Source organism: Diabrotica undecimpunctata, chromosome 4 (genome assembly GCF_040954645.1).
Source record: "Diabrotica undecimpunctata isolate CICGRU chromosome 4, icDiaUnde3, whole genome shotgun sequence".
Lineage (NCBI taxonomy): Eukaryota > Metazoa > Arthropoda > Insecta > Coleoptera > Chrysomelidae > Diabrotica > Diabrotica undecimpunctata.
The window spans coordinates 161586596-161611068 of record NC_092806.1 but is presented as its reverse complement, the minus strand read 5'-3'; the positions used below and the strand labels follow the sequence as shown (position 1 = coordinate 161611068).

Below are 24473 nucleotides of genomic sequence, written 5' to 3'. Positions count from 1 at the left end.
GTCACTTCATTGCATGGATTATGGATTGGATAGCAAAACACGATTTATAATTTGCAACATTTGTTTAACTATGAATAGCTTTAATCGGTGTATTTTTTGGTGAGTATTTTCAAATGCATTGAGGCAGATAACTATCAGGAAATACATACATCATTTGTTCGTTAAAAATTTTTGCAACGATCAATAAGAGGAAGCTTAAATTCATCAATAAATCTACATCTATTTACGAGTAGTAATCTTAATAAAGTAACTATTAGTAATAGTTTGCCAGTTTAAGTATTGCCGTGGACTCATATAAAACGAGGAGCTATTGGCGTCAACAATTACAAATAATTTAATTTTAATTTTTAATTTAATTTAATTTTTAAATAATACGACATGTTCTGTGGGACTAAAAACCTCAAATTATTTTGGTAATGACAACTTTAGCATGGTTCTGATTAACATTCGTTCCATAAGGTATAAAACAGATGAATTATTTTTGTTTCTAGAGGAATTAGGATTTCCCCCGATAGTTGCAGTTACCGAGTACTGGATTGAAGTCAACGAGCCTTTTTTTGTAGAAAATATATCACAATTGCCTAGGTATGATCGTCCAAGTTCAGTTCATGGTGGCACCCTAATTCTTTCTACAAATAATGATTTCTCCTCTATAACAAAATATGACTTTCTGTTGAATGAATTCTTTTTTGAGTTTTCATTGGTTTATAACAAGAATCTTAATCTATACATTCTTTGCATTTATAGATTACCTGATTCTTTCACGGAACTATTTTTTCACAACCTGTTAAATTTGTTAGACGACCTGCCTAATAAAAGCAGAAACATTTTATGCGGTGACTTGAATATTCATTACGCTGTTGCTTGTGCTACCCAATTATCCTTGGTCAGTATATTTAAATTGTATGATTTCACAATGCACGTTAATTCCTCTATAAGAATTACTAAAACAACATCTAGCATAATTGATTATATTGTCTCAGATTTCTCACCCGTTGATTTACGCTCTACAATTATTAATGCAGGACTCTCTGACTCGGACTCTGACCATGAAGCAGTATATACCAAGTTTAACACTCTTAACAAACCATCCTCGAAAACTCAACGTTTAGGTAGGATTTTTTCCACTCAGAACTTTCGTAAATTCCCAAATTTGTGCTTGACTTCTGGGTGGCACTTTCCCTCTGTGGACGTGGACTATAATTTCAGTGATTTTTTAGATAGGTTTGTCTGTATTTTCAATAAGGCATTTTCTTTCATTACAATTAAGTCAAAACATCACAAACCCTGGACTACCAAAGGTATCCGTGTATCAGCCAAAAATATGCATTCACTATCGTACATCAAGAAATTTACTACCAACGTCTGTGTCACTGAATATATCTCCAAGTACAGAGCAACCCATCTAAAACTTATTACAAAACAGCTTACAAAATGTACCATCAGAATGGTCTCAAGATCTAAAATTTTGCAGGAGAAACTTGGTCCATAATAAACGATCTTCGAAATAAAACCAACACAGCTCTCTCATTTTCTCTTCCAAATCCTGAAATTCTAAATGAATGCTTCGTTAATGTGAATAAAAATATAGCATCAACTATTTTGCCACTACAAGATCCTATCTCCCATCTCACCAATTCAAATCTCCCAAAAATTGGGTTGAAACTCCTAATCTCACTTATTAACGATTTCTTTGAAAAAGGTATATTTCCAGAGTACCTAAAGACAGTCATTAATATTCCTCTTCATAAGAATGGTGAAAAATCGAATGTCTGCAACTATAGACCTGATTAATGAGGGCTATATGCCTTATTATCATGAACTAAGAGGCGTCCGAATGACCCCTAATGGACTATATTAATTTCACCAACGCTTGATTTTAATCACACCCCGTCCCGGGATGGTAAGTTTGTCTAATCCTTTTTTAATATAAATTAGAATAAAAAGTTGAGTATAGTAAATACAGATTTTATTTCTGAATAAACGCTAATACTAAAAGCATGGACCTTATATAAATATTAATTTAGCACAATTTTGTACCGAAATATGAAGTCAGTAAACACTATATACCATGACGAAATAGTTCAGAATTCAAATAAAATGTCAAAATGTTTTTATATCTACCAAGTCCTGTCCTGAGCAAGGTTAAAACTGGAATCCTGGCTATCCTTACAGGTCCTTCTTGTTGTTGAACCTTAATGTGGTTGTAGCACTTATAAACACTTGGATTTATTCTTGCATGAATACGGCACTCTTAGCTAATTTTTACACTATTACAAATACTTCAAATTATAATGTATGGTATTGATACAAGTTACCATAGATGAACTATTACTATTCTCCACGCTACGTGCGAATACTTTCCAACTACTTGCGAACATATTTCATCGATAAAAAAACCATGATTCTCATTTCGAGATAACTAGCAACATTTGTATAAACCCCAACGGTGAAAAGCACTTCTTGACTCTCAATCTCCGAATATTAGCGGAAACGACAACGTCTGTACGCCCCAAAAGTGGACTGGTACTAACTGTTTAAAATTGATTCGACCTTCTTCCGATGCATAATAATTCCCGTGATCTGTGACGTAGTTTGTTTACGTTTAATTTCTAAGAACATGGCTTTCGAAAAATAGCCTCTGTTTATTTAGGCAGATTCTCGGAACAAGACCTATTACCTTACTACCGGTCCTACCCAAAATAATTGAGAGACTTATAAAAGCCCGACTTTTGTCCTTTCTCGTTGAAAACAACATTTTATCACAAAGTCAGTTCGGCTTTTTATCTAACAAATGTACCAGTGACGCTATGTTTTCAAGCACTAAACAATAATCTTTACACTGCCACTATCTTTTGTGACTATGCCAAAGCTTTTAATTGTGTAAATCACGACATTTTTGGGTCCTCTACTTTTTCTTATCTTTATAAATGACATCACTAACTTAAAAATCGATGTCAAATTTTTTCTTTTTGCTGATGATACCAGCATTACCTGGAGGAACTCTAATATTGCAACTCTTCATGCCACTATAACTTCTTATCTACTTAAAATAAAAACTTGGACTCTAATTTACTCTCTTTTAATGTGGATAAGACAGTAGCATTATTCTATAAAGAAGCTCTTCAATTCTTGCCTTAATCAGCCAGATCAGTATCGTTGATTCTGTAAAATTTCTTGGTATTTTTATAGACAGCAACCTTAAATGGTCCCCTCATATCGACTTGTTAAGTAAGAAACTGGCCTCAGTCTGCTATGCAATAAGATCTGTTTTGAAGGAAATCAACTTAGCATCTTCCAAAATAACATATTTTACTTCGTTCGAGTCTCATCTTCGATATGGCCTTCCTTTTTGGGATTCTAGTACAGCTGTTCAATCTGATGTTATTTTTAAATTACAAAAACGAGCAATACGGTATCTTTTTGGCCTCAGTAGATTAACACATTGCAGAAGCTACTTAAAAAATCACGGGATTTTAACTCTTCCCTCTTTATATATTTTAGAAACTGTTTGCTTAATTCGTAAACACATACATGTTTTTCCAGCAAGACCTAATCATGATTACTACACCAGAAATTCAACCTTTGATGTGTATTTACCAATCCCGTCCACTGAGTTAGTAAAGAAATCTATTTTGTATTCGGCAAAAAAATTATACAACCATCTCCCCTTGCAACTTAAATCTACAACTTCTTTCCTTAAGTTCCGTAAATGACAAAAGTCTATCTATCTGAAAGACCATATTATTCAGTGGAAGAGTATCTTAACGAATAACTAAGAAATTACAGTACCTTTTAGTACAAGCAACGTATCACATGCTGCATAGAACTTAAAATTATTATAATTTATTATTATTATATATATTATTATATATATTAATATTATTATTATTATAATTATTATAGTTAGTAAGGCCTTATTATGCAATTTGCGATTTAGTTAAATTTTGAAATGGATTGTATATTTTTATCTTTTATTTTGTGATATTGACGATTTATGTAATTTTAGTAAATTTTAATTGTTATTGCTATTATTATTATTTTTTGACTTTTTGTAAGCTTTGTCGATAAAATTGTACAAATTTTAGAGTCAATAAAGCATATTTCTATTCTATTTTATTCTATTCAAAACAAGACACAAAAAAATTTCTAATAACCAGTCTTTAAGACATTTGCAAAATATAGAAAAAGAAGTGTCTTCTTTCAGAAGTGACTTCAAAATAAATAAATTACCTTAAAAATGTGAATTTTCTCTTCTTATTTTTAAAAATAATATCGGAATTAACATCGTTTAATGATACATAAGAAAATAAATCTCTGAAACGATCTTTTAACTGCTACATTATTAGCAAATCTTAAACACGTAATCTTAAATTCTACTTTATATTCCTTTTTTATATTTCCCATGAAACAGGGACCTACAGATTGGCGAACAATAATTCCTTTTTAAATTCGCAAAGAACAGCTCTTATGAATTATGGACGGATGCCTAAAAAATGCAATTATCTGTTGTACGTGCCTCTGTCGATTGTCAATCTCCTTTTACGTATTTCTCAATTTCCAGAATTCTACAAAGAAAAAAGGAAATCGGGTCCGAACCTTAGTTACGTCTGCATGTAACAGGGGATAATAAGATTTCCTGTTTTACCGACTGATATTATATTACGGTGCTTCCCCAAAAGACGATGAGAAGATACGATTATCGGGGACAAAGACCGGCGGCGAAAAGGTCAGTGGGGAGATCTTTACCTTGAAAAAAAACGGCTGCTGAATTAATTAGCATTTTTATGTTTCCATTGTGAGACTTAGAAGCGGTTATAATTTTTCCTTTAAAACAGTTCGTTGAATTGGAATCTAGATTGCAATGTCTGCGAGCTGTTTCAATTCCCCAATTGTTGCGGTTGATTATTAAGTTTTGCGAAGAGCGCAATGAAATTTTTACAAAAAAGAAAACAATTTTGAAACTCCTTCTATATAAGTTTATATGTTTATACAAGTATATAAGCAATTTTTAAAACGAATCTTCTATACTGGCATTCTATTTTTTTTTCTTTCTCTATAGTGAAATGATGAGACGAGCGTCACGGAACTAGCGCCACAAGATGTCGTCGATTTTTTTTTGATATATACATAATTATTAACAATTTCACACACAAATTAATAAACAACAAGAAAAATAAGGTTATATTTTAAGGTAAATTTCATTATTTTTTTTGTTACAGAGATCGAGACATCATCGAGATTCCGAAACAACTCTCTTACCGGAAACTACACATATCATTTTATTGGAAACAAGTGAGTACATAATATTGATGTTTTTTTATTCCAAAAGTACTACTAAAGTTAACTTAAAACAAAAACTAAAAACCTGCTGCTCATATGTTACTTATAAGTTAGATTTTAAAGCTATTAAAACTATTACCAAAAGCGGAGCTCTACTGTCGATGGAATGGACCAACAAATAATGGATACATTAACCAGATACATAAACGCATAACCAGATTCAAATATACCTCAAAAATAAAGCAATCTCCAAGATTTTTATTGAGAAATGACTGTCGAATAATGTAATAAAACGCAAATGATCTGTTGCAGCACCAACACGAAGTACAGACGGTTGTGGATATGGAAAAATGACCTTTGCTTATTTCCAAAATACATTTTACAAATGAAATCTTTACCAGCTTTAAAGGGTACAACAAATAGTATATATTACATTAAGAGGTGACAGTATTATAATTTCCTTAAATTTCCTTAAATCTTTTAAAAGCAATCAGGAGACATTTAAGGAAATTTAAAAACGATAATATTAACCGTATTATACAGGAAAATGACAGCCTAAAAGTTCTACGCAGAAAGCTAACGAATGGGAAATGCGAAACTCATAAATTAAGAAATCTAACAACCGAGAGAGCAGGCAGGATTTCGATCAAATTATGGTACCAAAGATTACCACCATCCAGTAAAGACACTCATTGAAAAATCTATAGAATAGAACAAACCTCTTATCCTCACTTTCATAGATTTTCATAAAGCGTTCGACACGATCGAAATAGACAGCCTTATAGAAGCAATGCATGACAGCAGGATTGACCATATGTATAGTGAACTTATTTACGATATGTATTTACAAAAATGCCACTATAACTGTTAAAATACACGATAAAATCCGACCAATTAAAATATAACGTAGGATAAGGCAAGGAGATACATTGTCATCGAACTTATTCATAACGGCATTGGAGTATGCCTTTAAGATGGTCAATTGGGACCATATAGGAGTAACAATAGACGGCGAAAAGCTTAACTATCTCCGTTTCCTAGATGACATTGTCCTTATCACAGATAATTTAGGAGAAGCCTCATATATGTTAAATAAATTGGACTTCAAAGGTGGACCTCAGAATGAACTTGACCAAAACTAAGTTTATGAGAAATATGGTCCCCAATAACCATTTAACTATCCAAGACAAATGGTAGAACTGGTGGAGAAATATACGTATTTGAGTCAAATTATTATTTTGGGTCATTAAGAATCAGCAGGGATAATCAAACATACGAAATCCAAAGACGAATTACTATATTGTGGACAGCCTTTGGAAAAATGCGAGAATCACTTAGGGCCAACATATCAATTAGCCATCAAAAATTGGCAACAAAGATCACAAAATCGCAAATAAGTTTAAGGGAGGCCTATGTCCAGCAGTGGACGTGATAAATGAACGCTGGATGATGATAATGAGTGTTATAATTAAAGAAACTATCTAGATATATACAACTGTATATATAACTATCAGAACTACTTAGCAAAGGCAATGAAACAACAATGTGAACACAGTAGACTACTTATATGTAGTATAGGCAAATTGAAAACAGCTTTTAAGTGAAAAGGGACATGAAATAAAACATTGTAACTCAAAATAACAACAAACAACATACAAAACAACAATATAAAAACTTGAATAAAGAAGTCAAACGAGAAGTGGTTAAAAAGAAAAATAGTACATGGGAACAAAAATGCTATTACCTAGACAACCATATAGGAGGGACAAAGAGCTCTGAAGCCTGTAGAACTATAAAAACGATGAGAACAACGACAAAAAACCAAGTCATAATAAATAGAATACCAGACAACACATGGTTAGAGCATTTTGAGAACTTATTAACAGAGAGAAGAGAAAGGTTTAAACAGACAAATGAACAAGTGGAAGTAGAAGGAAGAATCGAAATATCAATAGAACAAGTGAATGAAGCAGTTAAGGGAATGAAATTAAAATCTCCAGGCCCAGGCGGAATACATCCAGAGTTGATTAGGTATGGATCATCAAAACTGTTTGAGATGATCCGAAAATTATTCGAAAGATGCTTAAACGGAGAAGAAGTTCCAGAAGAATGGAGACAATCGTATATCTCTCCAATACACAAGAAAGGCACAAAGATGAATCCTAAAAACTATAGAGGGATCGCAGTGATTGCTACTATAGGCCGACTATACTCAAAAGTACTACGAAACCTGATAGAAAATGATATTAAAGACAAACAACCCGAAGAACAAGCGGGATTTAGGGCCGGACGCTCCACTATGGACAATATCTTCACATTAAAAATGGAATTGCAATGGAAAAACGAGTGCAGAGAAATAGAGAAACTCATATAGCTTTAATAGATTTGGAAAAAGCATATGACAGTGTACCGATCTCCCAACTATGGATAGAAATGGGTAACTTGAAAATAAACCCAATTCTTATTAACGCCACTCAAAAATATTACGAACAAAACTTTGCAAGAATTAAAATGGGACAAGAAATCACCTCTCCTTTTCAAACAACAAAAGGACTAAGACAAGGCTGCTGTCAGTCACCCACCTTATTTAAAATCTATTTGGACAGATCCTTAGTGAAATAGGTAAAAAAATGTAAAAACATGGGAATAACGGTGGAAGAAAACAAGCTATATACACTTTTCTTTGCGGATGACCAGGTAGTAATTGCCGAAGACAGCTACGATCTTAGCAATATGGTGAGAAAACTACAAGAAGAATATGAGGTGGCAGGTCTAAACATGAATATGACAAAATGTGAATATCTCTCAGTGGGAACAGATGAAATATGTGACCTAGTCTTGGAAGACGACAAAATCAAAGGCGTGCAATCCTGAACAGAGAGTACTGGAATGGATCCCTCCTGAAAGAAGAAAGAGAGGACGACCACGGAGAAGTTGGCGCAACGATATTGATGAAGCAATGGCGGCAAGAGACTTAGAAGAGGCAACTGCATATGACAGAAAAAGATGGAAATTGGGGGCGGAGAAGCGGCGACAGCCGTAATAAATCCGTTATTATATATATATATATATATATATATATATATATATATATATATATATATATATATATATATATATATATATATATATATATATATATATATATATATATATATATATATATATATATATATATATAACTCAAAATAAACCACTACCTTAAAACACGTGATTATCTAAACGAAAATAAAGTTTGGTCACAAAACAAGCACGTTAACAACTCCCTTGCATCAATTTTATATAGAATTAACCTTATACAACAATCTATTAAGGCGATCATAAAAGTTACAAGGCTGGGATACTACACCGGAATACTTGGAAAATTAAAAAAAATAGAAGAGTTAGTAGAAAAAAAATGTATCCAACTGTATAAATGTGAAGATTAATTTAGATTTTATCCAGTAATTTTAAAATACAGTGCTAAGAAGCATTAAAATCATCAGATCTGAACGGTTCGTGGTACTTTATGAACATAGTCCTTTACTGGTGAGGGCTTGTTTCAGTAATTCGAGAATTTCTTCATATACATTATCACAAGCGGAACCGTCTATATGGTAACATTTTCTTGACACCCTCTGCTTTTTCTACACCCAAGTCATGCTCCATAAAGAGTAGTGTCTATTAAATCAGATTTCTCTGTATTTATTTCAGATCCCTGCTTGGTTCATTACTGTCGGAAGGGTAGAGAATGTGTAGTCAAAGATGGCGAACCGACCTGCGTTTGTCAAACGAGCTGCCCACCACACGAGCGACAAGTATGCGCTACCGATGGAAGGATATACTCGAACCACTGCGAAATCCACAGAGCGGCTTGTCTCTTCAACACTGTCATCACTTCTACTCGATGGTCGTTTTGCGAAAAAAACGGTAAGATATATAATTTGATACAAAATACGAGTATGACAATAAATTGAAAATTTTAACTTGTAATTTCTTGTTTTAGTATAATATTAATATTAACTGTATATTTGTGTTTTCTTAGTGTTTTGGCTTCTAGTGATTGGAAAACCAGTCATAAGATATTATAAGTAGCAAGACAAAAGAAATTATTGTATATTTCTGTATTTAGATAGTTAAGTACTGGTCCTATGAGCATTGTGACTAGTAGATTTTTTAGTAGACTCTTTTAGACTTTACAATAAAAAATATGCTTAATAAATAAATAATTAACACCTGCGAAAATAAATGCACTTAATATCATAAAAATCGAAACGAAAATACGATGTTTTTATACACACGCACGCTAAAGAAAAAGAATAATCTAGGTTAGAGGTAGACGATTCGATTAACACTCGAGCTGGCAAGTGAGTAATCAACACTTAGTCACGGAATGGGTACTTTTCAGAATAACACTCTAAGACTGCTTCGGAGCTGCCACTAGATCAATATTATAGCGAAGCGCTTGGCTTTATGTCACTACCCTTAGGCCAGTGGCGTTATTCCCAGATCAAGACTCTAATAGAACTCCCACGACAGTTGGCCTTTGGTTAACGCCTAAAGGCTCGGTGGAGTTCCCACCAGATCAGCACTATGGCGAAACTCGATTCTCTCTTGCTGTGTACGCTGTTTTATACAATTGCCTCTCTGCCGTCTCCGGCGTCCATCGATGGAAATGGAATTTAGCGCTGAGAGTACGTGCGTACAAAGTGGAGATCAGCCAGCAGAGATAGCTGGCGATGTACATCGTTACAGCCTAATTTTTACCTTAGGTAGGGTGTTTACCTTGTCAAATAACGTTCTTTTTTCATCCGAACACTCAATCATGTAAGTGGAGTTAAAAAGCATTGGATTACGTAATTCATATTATAGTATCCTCGCAAAATTTAACGAGGGAATATAAAAAACTTCGAACAAAAAATATAACTATTCTTCTAAATTATTAAGTGAAAAATCAATTAAATACAATAAAACTACCTATATGTACAATTTTATTGACTTTTTTTAATTGCAGATTATCATTTTATATCTTCCGATCATGCTGAAAAACTAAGAAAAACAATTTTAAATATTGCAAAATCATTTTGCAAAAACATGTCAATTTTTTGCTTATAAACAATTAAAATAATTTTTAACCATTGTCTGGAGGAAAATTATTTTTTCATATTTTGAAGGTTTGTATATTTTTACAAATTACTAAGACAATTTGCGACGAATAAGTCATTTTTTTTAATAATTCACAGCATCTTTGTTTATACCAATTAAGAGATCTAATTAACGTCATTTGAAAGAACACATTTTAAAGTTTTAATCTTTCAAATTCGAAAAAGATTGTCTTTCAACGGAACCGTTCACAAAGCTTCAAAATATGTTCCTCAAAATCGGCCGACTTTAAGACTCGTGAAAGCGATGGAGAAGGAAGGAGCTGTTAACTGTATCTTTGCTTCTTGTTTATGGATTTCGACGTTTCTTTTAATTTGTATGTATTTTTTATTTGCGTAAATTACGAATACGCCTTATTTAGATAAATAACTTGTTTAATAAACTATCTAGTTTGTTTAAGCAATTTTTTTTTCAATTCCTAATTGTTTTAGTAATATTTGAGGTAATTTTTATTGTACAACATAATTATTTATGATTTATATATATTCCTTCATTTGGTTCCGAGGCTTTATATCGGTTTTTTGAGCCTTGTTTTCTTTTACAATGGATAGGATTCTAACCTGGCACATCAACCCTCCTCTTTTATCCGGCCTTGAGACCGGCTGTGGGTATGAACGCGGCTTCTGAGCTACTCAATCCACCCAGGCAGAGTTCTTCAGCGTATCTATGTTATATGGACTTGACAAAGGCTTTCGATCGCATCCAAGCCGAAGACGTCTTACGTCTACTGTATAAAAGAAACATTCCAATCAATATTATACAAACCATCGAAAACATCTACTTTGATAACTAAATACAGGCAAAGATAAATGGAAAACTTCAATTCACAATGTTGTATCATGAATATATGATACAACATTCAATATATAATGTTGTATCATATATTTTTTTTATTATTTCGGTATTCTTTGGACCTTACCTATCATATGTAAAGCATAGATATTGACGCACGAGTAAAACTCTGAGACAAGAAAATTAAATAGTGTGATAGAATTATAATTGCATCATTTAAATAAAATAAATAATAATTTTATAAAAATAATTATTTTAATGATATTTATTTTTATAAAATACAAAAAAAATTAAATAATAAAAAAACAATATATTCAAAAATTTTCTGTAAATAGTTTTGTAACTTTAATTCTTCATTCATCTGATAGCATCTTTAGTAAGAAATAAAACCTAGTTTATTTGCGATTTTTTATTTCCATATAAACCAATACCATTGTTCTTCTTCTTTCAGTGCCTATTCGTTCCGAATATTGGCAATCATTCTGGCTATAATTATTTTATTGACTGATGCTTTAAATAGATTCGTTGTTGTTGTGGAGAACCATTTCCTCAGGTTCTTCAACCATGATATTCTCCTTCTCCCAATTCCTCGCTTTCCGAATACTTTACCCTGTAGGATTATCTTCAGTAATCTGTATTTAGTGCTGTTTCTCATTATATGTCCAAGATATTCCAACTTTCTCCTTTTAATGGTATACATCACCTCTCTTTCTTTGCCCACTCTTCGTAATACGGTCTCGTTGGTTATCTTGTCTGTCCATGATATCCTTAGAATTCGCCTGTATAGCCACATCTCGAAGGCTTCAAGTTTTTTCTCCATTGCTTCAGTTAGTGTCCAGGATTCAACTCCGTAATACAATATTGAGAAGATATAACATCGTAGGAGCCTTACTTTTATCTCCAGATTAAGATTGTGGCTTTTAAAGAGTTTGGCCATGTTATTGAATGCACTCCTAGCCTTCTCTATTCTACATTTTATTTCCTGTGAGTGATCCCATTGTTCATTTACTGTTGTTCCAAGATAGTTATACTGTTTTACTCGGTCCACTGGTGTATTATTGATAAGTAGTTGAGCGTCTCTAACTTTATTTTTGCTGATGATCATAAATTTAGTTTTTGTTATATTTACTTGAAGTCCAAATCTTTCACTTACTTCATTTACTTTGTTTATCAGTTGCTGTAAACTGTTCAAACTGTCTGCAAAAATAACGGTGTCGTCTGCATAACGGATGTTGTTTAGGCGTTCTCCATTTAGAAGTATTCCATGTTCGCATTTTTCCAAGGCCTTACTAAATATTTCCTCTGAATATAGATTGCTATAGAATACTACCTCTGAATATAGATTGCTATAGAATACTATTGTTAGAAATAATAAATTATTTATGAAGTTTATTGCAGAAGTATATATTAATTATAAATATTTATAGTTTACAATAAAAATTACCTCAAATAATTCTGAAAAAAAATAAAAAATTGAATAAAAAATTGTTTAAAAAAATTTGATGGTATTTAACAATTCATTTATTTAAATAATACATACTCGTAATATACGCAAAAAGTATACAAATTAAAAAAAAGGACGTCGAAATTCATAAACAAGGACAAGAGATACAGTTTACAGCTCCTTCCCCATTCATCGCTCCCTCGAATCCGATTTTGAGGGCCACATTTTGAAGCTTCATGGGCGATTTTTTTGAAAGGCAATCTTTTTTTAATTTTGCACCCTAAAACTTTTCATTAAAATTATTTTATTTCAAATGACGCTAATTAGATCTCATAATTGTTATAAACAAAGCTGCTGTGAAGTGAAAAAAGTGATTAACTTGGCTCTAAATTGTCATAGGACAACTTTTTTTAAATATGTGAAAAATTTCTAGCTTTCTAAATATGAAAAAGTAATTTTCCTGCAAGTAATGGTTAACAAATTCTAATTGTTTATAAAAAACGACATATTTTTGCAAAATGATTTGGCAATAATTAAAATCATTGTTTTCTTCATTTTTTAAATAAAATTAATAGAATAAATCTTCTTCTATCATAATTTAGGCGTATAATTACTATAATTTCAATATTTTCTGACTTATGTAGTTGCAAAAAAGGTAATTTAGGATAAAAAAATAACATAAAATTAGTTGACCGTTCGGATTGAAATTTTGATACCCAACATTCCATGTAATATAAACTGTCTAAGGTCGCTTATGAAAATGTTACTATTTATAAAAAACTGAAATTTTTGACTTATTTTGTAATTTTCTAAGCAACAAATAAGGATAGGATCATTTGAAAAAACTCCATTTTAAAGAATTTTATGTGAAATATAACATTATTACTCTTAATATTTGTTTTAAGTGCTTTACTTGTTGCTGAGAGACGAGAAAAACGAAAATTGATCATTTTTTTGACTTGAATTTGTTAATAACAAAATCCAAAAAATTTACAGCAGTAAACATATAGGTTCTTCTTACAGAGGTTCATACAACTGAAAACAACTGTCGTTTGCATGGCGGGGTCAGTGTAACGAGAAAAATCCAATTTTCTTATTTTTCCTGGTTCCTTCACCAAAATACTGACATCGAGTGCGTTCACCATTATTTACAATAAGTGGTTGCCAATAATTTCTTTCCCTCATTTTGAATTTAAAAACATGCAAATTGCCAAGTAATGAAAATCATGGTTTTTTTAAATTTTTTTTTTTTTAATCTTTCCGGATCTTTTATAATACTAGCAGCACTCTGTTCATTATTATCTGATGGAACTTGCTCATATGGTGTAGCAATAATTTCGTCATCACTATCAATAGAAGAATTTAAATCGGAGGATGAAGAATATTTAAGAAAATAAATTTTATCTAGCAATGAATCGTCACTGTCAAAGGGATCTTCGATACTGTCGGCATCACATGAAGATTGAATTGCTGTCTGCTCATTCTTCATTAGTCCAGGAAATGAAGCATTTCACCTCGCAATTTTTTCGTCCTGCGTGGATTGACTTGAAATTTTAACAGAAGGTAGGTAATAGCCCAAAGATCAAAATCTATATCGAACCAAAGTGCGCCAAAGCCTTGGGGGTGGTTGCCACCCCTTCTCGGGGGTGACAAATTTTTTTTACGTTTTAACTACAGGTTTCGATTAAAAAAGTGATTCTAAACAAAAAATGTTCTATACATTTTTTTTGTAAAACTGATATTTTTCAAGTTATTTGCGATTGAAAGTAACAACTTTTAGACAAAAACATCGACGTTTTTAATCGATTTTTCGCGAATAACTCGAAAATAGTGCATTTTATTAAAAAAATTGTAGAAAACAAATTTGTAGCTTTTAAAAAGACAAATACAATTCATTTTTTAAAATGTTTTTGCGATATAATAGGAACCGAAATACGGCCTATCAATGTTCAGCGGTTTTCTTCAAATGCCAAATTTGAAAAATTCAAAGTCAAATATCGGGAAAATGATGCATTTTTGGAAAAAAACTCATAAAACCTTTTTTAAAGAGCATAAATAGACCTATCACAAAAAAAGACTCTAGCTCAAAAATTGAGTGAGTAACCCCTTAACTACTCCCATAATTAAAATCGATCTTCACCCTTCTGCAATTCTCTTTGTACATGTATTGTTAATACGTCCAAAAAGTTTGACCCATTTAAAATGCTTAGTTTTAGAAAAAGTACAGCTTAAAGCGAGAAACGATTTACAATTTCATATTTTTTACCCTTCTTTTTTTAAATATCCCCGAAAATACTGAATATATGAAAAAAATAAAAATGTACTAAATTGTAGCTTTTTTAATGACTAAAATTTTCCTTTGTTGTACAATTTAGATTTGTTGTACAATAAATATTTGGCGAGATATAGCCGTTTAAAGCATCGATTTACGATCAAGCACCATCTTTTTCGAGCCCTTTAAACGCACCCCATTTAAAAACCAAGGGTTCCAAAAAGATTTAATTCACAGATCCTTGTAGCTCTTAAAAACCTCTACAAAATCGTTTTTGAAGAAACACTCTATCGTTAAAAATGAAGGAAATACGTTAAAAAAACCAATTAATTTTTTTTCCGGAAAATTCCATTAGTATAGTACAGTACATTTCGGAGCATAATAATCTACAAAACCGGTATATTAGGTAGTGGGGCGTTATACATTCGCAATTTTAAGCGTTCTTATTTTGAAATCCCATACAACAGAATAAAACATCTGCTTACCAAGTCAAAAAAAATAAAAGATTTGAAAGCTTTTCTCGAGCAGATGCGGTACGAACAGTTCATCAAAGCTACAACGAAAAACTGTGCGGTTAAGCTATCATCCCTTCTGCCCACTGTTGATGCCTTAGATGAGCATTCAAAAAGAGGCTATTACCAAATTCAACAGTGGCTTGGCAATGAAAATATCAGAGCAACAGATTGGGGATGGTATTCCAAAGATGGTTTGTTATTACCCGTACGCATGAACAAACAACCTGCACCCGATGAACTTTTGAAAATTATTTTTTGCCAATGCAAAAAAGGATGCGGCGTTTCATGTGGGTGCAGAAAAGTTGGTTTATACTGTAACTCTACTTGTTCTGGGTGCTCAGGTGAAGGGTACAATAATAGTCCACCAATAATTGAAGAAGATGAGGATGCCATAGATCACGATGAAGGTGTAATTGATGACGAATAAAATTAATATTATAATTTTTTTACCTATAAATGTAAATATTTTCAACTATTTATGTAAATGTATAAGAATATATGGTGCCTTTTTATGTTGATAGATTTTTTTGTATTTAATTCTACTTTTTTCAATTTATATCTATTAAATTAGTTTATAAAAACTGCAATGTTGTAAAGGGTGATTTTCAAAAGTTGAAAAGTTGAAAAATTTTGGCAAAAAATTATTTTCACCTATAGCACTCATAACAATTGATTTTTAAGGGTTGAAAATTTATGAAATTGTATTTTAAAGTATAAAAAAATCACTATATAACTAATCCAAACCAAATTTCACTCATCTAAGGATTTGTAATGTTATTTTACAATTTTTGAAAATTAGGGGTAGTTTTCACCCCTAAGAACAATCAGGGTTCATCGGCATGACATAAACTATAAAGCAGAGGGTGAGTTGAGCTTAATTCCAAATTTTTATGCAAATCGTTCCAAGGCGAAATCATTTTCTTAGCATTACTAATTTTTTTTACATTAATCTCTAATAAGGGTCGCTTTTTAAGGGTTGAAATATGATGGAACTTTATTCAAAAGCACGAAACTATCATTATTTAATTATTTCAAACCAAATCTTACCCATATTCAGGTTTAATATGTTATTTTATAATTTTTGATAATTAGGGGTAGTTTTCACCCCTAAAACCCTTCAGCGCACTTCGGTTCGATATAGATTTTGATCCTTGGGCTATCACCTACCTTCTGTTAAAATTTCAACTCAATCCATGCAGGACGAAAAAATTGTGAGGTTTTAACTTTTTTCGAGCTTCATTTCCTGAACTACATATCGAGTTCATCCGCCTGTTCGTTATTCATTACGTGTTTTATTTCTGTTCGTATAAACTGTTGTTCGTTTTCATTATTAAAATTTTTATGAATTTCAATTAACCCTGTATTATCATGTAATTATATAAAGATATGTGTATATAAAGTGTTTGAAAAAACCCTATGCAGGGAAAGAACTTGACATGTCCATTCTAAACAGGAAAAAACGTTGGTAAGTCCAGGAAATTTTAGTAGTTGGCAACAATGGCATGCGACATGGAAAATTGGAATTATATTGTAAAATGATTTTTTATGACAATGTTTCCTTTGATACTTTAATCCAGTAAAATAAGGTAAAAAAGGGGGCAAACCTCGGAATGAAAGATAATAAGCTGAAAATTTGCATACGTCTTTATTTTGATGGTATAAAACATACCTCAAAAGTCTCATATAATCACGTGTCCGCTACTTAAGATATTTAAGGTCAAAGGTCACGAAAATGAGTTTTCTGCAAATATCTCGTTTCCCTTACACTTTATGACATTTAAGGTGGTAAGAAAAATTGTAGAATGGAAAATTCTCTTCAATTTTTGTCTGAAGTACTTTTATGTACCTTCAACCCTTCTTAAGATAGAGCGCAAAGAGTGGGGGACGGCTTACCTGTGTATACGGTAACGCGAAGTCAGCCAGTAGGATTCAATAAATAATAAGTTATATAGTTAATTATTCACTTAAAATTATTATTATTATCATTAAATATTTATTATTTATTATTTATTATTTAATAAACTATATTTATAGATATTAATTATAAAATATATATTTTTTATATAATATTTATTTTATTTTTAACAAACATACAATATTAAATAAAATACTTTTCGTCCATATTACTAAGAATATTATATCTCGAAATACAAATCTCTTGTACGGCGGTTGCTGTTTCTGCGAAGCTGTAGCAGATGCTCCTTTGTTATATATGACCTAACAAGAAATTTTTTTTAAAAAAATTGGCAAGGGTAATGCGGAGACAAAATTATATTCATCGAAAAGTTTTGATAAATACCCTCATTCTAAGAAACAAATCTTATTTTTACACGCGTTTAGTGGATGTGATACGACTTCTGCGATTTATAGAAAAGGTAAAATATCGTTTATTAAAATGTTCCAAAAAAATCACCATTTACATCAGTCACCTCAACTATTTTAACAAAAAAACTGCTCTGTACAAGAATTATTTGAAAATGGAGTACGTATTTTCTTAGCAGCGTATAATAATCCAATATCAGAAGACGATATAGACTCTTTTCGATACACCCAGTTCATCAAATCAACAAGACTCAACAAACCAGTGCAGTTATCAAGTCTTCCACCTTCAAGTGCAGCAGCTCGTCAGCATATCATTCGTGTCTATTATCAGACTCAAATTTGGCTGGGAAATGATTTAGAACCCCAAGAATTCGGCTGGGTAATGCAAAATGAATTTCTGGAACCAATAACAACATTATTACCGCCAGCACCAGAAGAACTGCTGAATACAATATTTTGCAATTGCAAGAAAGGTTGTGGTTCTAATTGCGGATGCAGGAAATCAGGATTGCAATGTACTTTAATTTGTGGGCAGTGTAATGGACAATCATGTCTAAACGCTTCATCAACTTCAGATGATTTCAATGAAGAAAGTGAATATGCACCTGATATTCTTGAATATTTTTATTCTGATACTTTAATAAACGAGAATGATGATAATGAATTCGATATTGAGCAGTCAGAAGAAGAAGAAGAAGAAGACGATGAAGAAGAAAATTAATACAAAAATATTAACCATACATAATAAAAGAATATATATTATATTTGTAACTTTAATAAATCGATTATTGGATTAATAAATAAATATATAATTTAAAAAGATAATAAATATGATTTTTTCAGTATTTAATTAAATATAAAAATGATTATTGTTGAATTCTGCACTTGATCTTAATTTATCGTATATACAGCTGTTAAAAATATCATTAAAGTTCATTTGAAATATTTCATTTAATATTGTATGTTTGTTAAAATAAAGTAAATATTATATAAAAAATATATATTTTATAATTAATATCTATAAATATAGTTTATTAAATAATAAATAATAAAAATTTAATGATAATAATAGTATTTTAAGTGAATAATTAACTATATAACTTATTATTTATTGAATCCTACTGGCTGATTTCGCGTTACCGTATACACAGGTAAGCAGTCCCCCACTCTTTGCGCTCTATCTTAAGAAGGGTTGAAGGTACATAAAAGTACTTGAGACAAAAATTGAAGAGAATTTTCCATTCTACAATTTTTCTTACCACCTTAAATGTCATAAAGTGTAAGGGAAACGAGATATTTGCAGAAAACTCATATTCGTGACCTTTGACCTTAAATATCTTAAGTCGCGGACACGTGATTATATGAGACTTTTGAGGTAAGTTTTATACCATCAAAATAAAGACGTATGCAAATTTTCAGCTTATTATCTTTCATTCCGAGGTTGCATCCTTATTTTACCGGACTACTTTTTGCATTAAAAATATATTTGCTTTATTTCTGTTTAATTTTTTTTTTCAAAAAATAGACACAAAATGATATTATAGGACAATAACGTCATAAGTCGTCCTTTATAGGGGAAAAACTTGTAAAGTCCATGTAGATGAATAAAAAAAAACAATTAATACCATTAATATGTGATATAAGTTTAAAAAATCTATAACGTAAACCAACAACCAATATAACAAATTTTTATCTTTTTATTAGTAATTAATTGTAATATGCACTTTAACATAATCACAGAATAACAAATTTAAAAATGTTCTCCTGAAAAAAACCAAAAATGTGACATATCAAGTTTTTTCCCTATGTCTTCAAATATTAAGTAGCAAAGCTTTTTGATAGGTATATAAAGCCTTAAGTAATTTTTGTTTAATATATCGTTAAATAGTATACCTTTAGTTTATTTTATCTGTATATAAAACCTTATCTCATTTACTTTCGCTCCCGGTCATAGTTCCCAAAATTCATGAATAAAATTAAAATTAAAATTAAAATCCCCTTTTCGACATCGCAAGCTACTGACATTATTGTTTTCCCCGTCGACTTTCCTCTCGCCAAACTGAAATCGACCATCGTACTAGTCAAATTAAATTATTAAATTAAATTTGGTGCTCTATCAAAGTCAAATTTGGTTTAATTTACAAGGTAGAGCGAATTCGTTAATTTAATAAAAGGGTTATCTTATGATGCGATGCCGGTGTGTTATAGACGTAATGATCTTAATGGGTATCAATGAATTACACCTGCACGTGCGTTACAAATTCGATTAGTCGGTGAAATAATAAAATGATGGGGTTTCCGGAGATATCGGGTGATTCTTTATGCGATGCCGATACAATGCAGATTTAGGTTAACTCGATTTATGTGAAGACGTTTGAAAAGTATTTTATATATAAAAATTTAGTAGAGGAAGAATTATTGGCAGGAAAAAATTTAAGAGCTGTAAGAGCAATCAATAATATTAGAAGGTAGATTATTTCTCTTATGGTTCTTGTTGTGAATGTCACTTTTCTCCAACATTAGACCCAAACTTCTAAAGGTTAGTTAGAAAAGACCCCGATTAAATTAATCTTCGTCGAAGCAACATTCTATGTTGAAGTAATATTGTAGCATAGTTAATTTTACAAACATTTTTATTTTACAATTTGTCTTAAAAATAACTAATCACTTTGCTATGTCGAGTATGTACGTTTAATACGTTGAAACTAGGTAGAGCACTAAAAAGAAATATTCAATTTTGTGTCGAACGCGAAATATGAATTGTCCGAATTCGGACTAGAGAATATATGATTCTGTAAGTAGAGGGTGTGTGATATTGTCCTTATTTAGGACGAAAAAAGTATATGAGGGCATCCTACTAAGGACAAGAGAATATGTAATTAGACAGCACGTGATGTGAATGTCTTTCTAAGGATAAGAATGTATCCTTTATGGCAAGGAGCCATGGTCCGATTCATTTAGGTTTGAAGAAGGGTCGATTCAAATTGTTTTAATGTCGCCGAGTCCACCATCATGACGGAACAGCCCATGCAGGATGGGCAATCATAGTCAGATCATCTGTTAAACAAAACATTTTACAAAGTTATTCCACACTTAAAATTCAAAGCAATTCAATCAGAGTAGAAATCTTTTGGTGGCCATTGATTGTCGCAGCTATTTAGTCACCTCCTAGACATTATATCCTAGTTAAAGAATTCGACAGCTTTTTCCAAACCCTTGGCCCGCACTTCCTGGTAGTAGTCGATTGTAATGATAAAAATACTCTATGGGGATCACGACTTACTACAACGAAAGATAGAAATCTACATCGATCATTACAGAAAAACAAACTATTCTTCTTATCCACAGAACAACCAACATACTGGCCAGCAGATAACAACAAAATTCCGGATCTTCTAGATTTTGCAATATTTAAAGCTCTACCTAATACGCATTCACAAATAGAGCCTAGTTTTGACCTTAGTTTGGACTATAGCGCCATAATTATAACATTAAGCTTAACTATAATATAGAATCAACAGCCATTAAGACTAACTAATAAAAACAAACTGGGAACAATTTGAAAACATCATTAACCAGAATATAACGTTAGATCACCGAATAAAAGAATCTGATGAGATGAAATTTGCAGTACAAGAACTAACGGCTGTAATATAAAACACTGCTTGGGAATCTACTCCTATTAGTAGAAAGGGTAACCTCGAAGACAACAATGTGCCATTACATATCAAACAAATTCTAACCGAAAAAATGAGAGCGCGTACAAAATGGCAAAGGTCCCGCAACTAAAAGCAACTTTTTAGTTGCAAAAGCAAATAAAAAATTTAAGAAACCGACACTACCAATTCCTCTAATAAGAAAATTTGACAGAAGTTGGGTGCAGATTGACAATGAAAAAGCTAATGTATTTTCAGAATATTTAGAACATATAATTACTCCAATTTAAGGTCAAAATATAAATGATAATATAGTTAGCGAATATCTAGATGCACCCTACCAACTATCTCTCTCTCTCCCTTTCTCTCTTTCTCTCTCTCTCTCTTCAGGCTTAAGTAATCCAACTTTGGATATAGGCCTCCCCCAAATCAATCCAGTGTTTTCTATTTTGCGCCACTTGCTTCCAGTTGTGTCCTCCGATCTTCTTAATGCCATCAGCCCATCTCATTTGTGGTCTTCTTCTGCTTCTCTTTCCTAACCATGATCTCCATTGTTGTATTTTGTGGTTCTATCTTTTATCCTTCAGTCGAGCATTGTGTCCTGCAAAGCTCCATTTTAATTTGGCAGCATGTTCTCTTGCGTCTTTTACTTTGGTTTTGCTTCTAATCCATTTGTTTGTTTTTTTTGTCTCACCGCGAGCATTGATCTTTACATTGCTCTTTGCGCCAACTATCACCTCCAATAAAAGCATTATTCTACCCATCGAGGTTTGCAGAATAATAATGAGTACTAACTCTCACAAAGCCCCATTATCACGCTGTATGCCAACAAGGCCAACAATGGAGGAACTAAGACTACAGAGGACTTGGCCAGGAGACCTGGTTACATAGGTAAAAATGGAGAACTGTCGCTGGACGGTGCCCAAATCCAGTCAATATTGTCATCTCATTTACTTACTTAATGTACTTTTAATGATTAGATTCTAAATATGCATTTAAAAATAAAAAAAATGTCGCCGGGTTGAAGCCAAAAATGTCTACTTAAAACGGTTTATCTGAGGTACTATTTTCTACCGTCTTTCATAAACCTTATTTTGCCAGCTAGTGTGTTTCCATTATGCCAGTCAGTTTCCATTCTAGTTCGCTAAGGCTTGCCCAATTGCCGTTTTCATTATTTATATTTTAACTAAAGCCTTTTTTAATAAGCCTGAAAAAACAAACAGTGATACAAACTTTTATCTCATACTAGTTCGCTATCGTATTTCTAATCTAAATATTTTTAAAAACTCAGAAAATTTATCATAGTAGAATAAGCAATACCGTCGTTAGGATGAAACATATAATGAATGAAGATCTGCGGCTGTCAAACCTAAAAAGTGAAAATGTCAGATCTATCTATCACCGTATCTTCCCAGAATTGCCAATTTTATGTGAATTCTACTAAATAATGTTATGCAGTTAGAATAATTTTATTTCATATTTTGTAACTTTAATAATAAATGTTATTCAGAAGTTATTAATATTTTTTTTGTCTTATATTAATGTAATCGGTCTAAACATTCTACCTAACCGACTTAATTGCGTCGTATTTTAATTTTTTGAATGATCATTTACCACTGCCATTGATCGATCATTCCGATGCCTACGGAATGAAAGTATGGACACTGACTGTTGCATCTATGAATCGGCTCGAAGCTTTCGAAATGTGGTGTTATAGGCGCATCTTACGTATATCCTGGGTTGACAGAGTTACTAATGTGGAGGTCCTGCGTAGAATGGGGAAAGAATGTGAAATTCTCATGACCGTCAAAACTAAAAAGTTGGAATATCTAGGACATGTAATGAGAAATCAAGAACGTTACGGCCTTCTCGAGCTGATTCTCCAAGGGAAAGTAAATGGTAAGAGAGGACCGGGAAGAAGACGCATATCCTGGCTTCAAAATTTACGAAAGTGGTATAACACGACTACCACTGAACTGTTCTGCGCTGTAATAAATAAAGTAAAGATAGCCGTGATGATCGCCAACATCCGGAACGGATAGGCATTTTAAGAAGAAGAAGATTGATCGATCAGGTGCCATTAGCAATTAAATTGAATTGTTTGTTACATGATAGTGCACATCAGAGTAAACAAGTGAGAACTTTATTAAATCAAAAATTTCCCAAATAGTTGGAATAGTACTATAAACTCCTAGATCTGCAATTTCAAATCCTCTACTTTTTTTCGAGGGGGGTTCTTAAAAAAAACCTTTACTTTAAAGTTTAGTCGGGAATCAATAAAAAGTTCAATAAAAAAATGTTTTCGTTGAAGTATAAGACGAATTTTTGAACACTTATAGAATAATTTCTTGTTTTGCAACAATTAATTGTTGTAAAAAAGTTAAAGATTAAATTTTAGATCTTTGTTTTTATCGATAACTCGGTAACCAAGCACAAAACGTAAAATTTATATTCTTATGATTTAATTTCGTTTAATATTAGGAAGAGACGGCATTGTATTTAATTTTGACACAACCTGTATATCCCGTATATTAGTAAAATTATAAACTTAGTGTTACTAAATGTTCAACAATGTTGGTCTATTGATATATTGATAAATTTTTTGTGCGGCTCGAAATAAGTTGGTGTAATATATGTATGTATGTAGGTTTGTTATTTTAAAATTAATCGATAGAAATATATTATTCATGATCAAAAAAGCTGGTTAGGGAAAATTCTTACTTCTTTCTGACATAAAAGGAAAAAATATATAAGAAAATTTGCAATTACAGCATATTATAACCAGAGCTAGGATTTATAGACAATAAAAATTGAAAAAAAGGAGCCGACATAGATTATTATTAAAAAAGGTAGAAATCTTAGCATATAGTCAATAGAGGCAAATAGCTTATTATTTATTATACAATGTGAGTTAACATTATATTAAATTATCACAGTCTTCGATCATTTAAAATTAATTTGTACATTAAGAATAAACATGCTGCGTCGACAGATATAAGTGGAGCATAGTTTAGGGCGCAAAATAAATCTGGTGCAATTTGTAACTC

The 24473-nt window shown here is 31.7% G+C and overlaps 1 protein-coding gene across 2 annotated transcripts in view; it reads left to right on the top strand.

Moving 5' to 3' along the window:
* The window catches only part of LOC140440375 (follistatin-related protein 5-like), a 389054-nt gene that overhangs the window by 251617 nt on the left and 112964 nt on the right, over window positions 1-24473 (top strand). For both annotated transcript variants that reach the window (XM_072530840.1, XM_072530839.1), the window contains exons 3-4: window positions 5223-5295; window positions 8977-9192. In XM_072530840.1, coding sequence (XP_072386941.1) covers window positions 5223-5295; window positions 8977-9192 — 289 coding nt within the window. The remainder of the gene's footprint in view (window positions 1-5222; window positions 5296-8976; window positions 9193-24473) is intronic.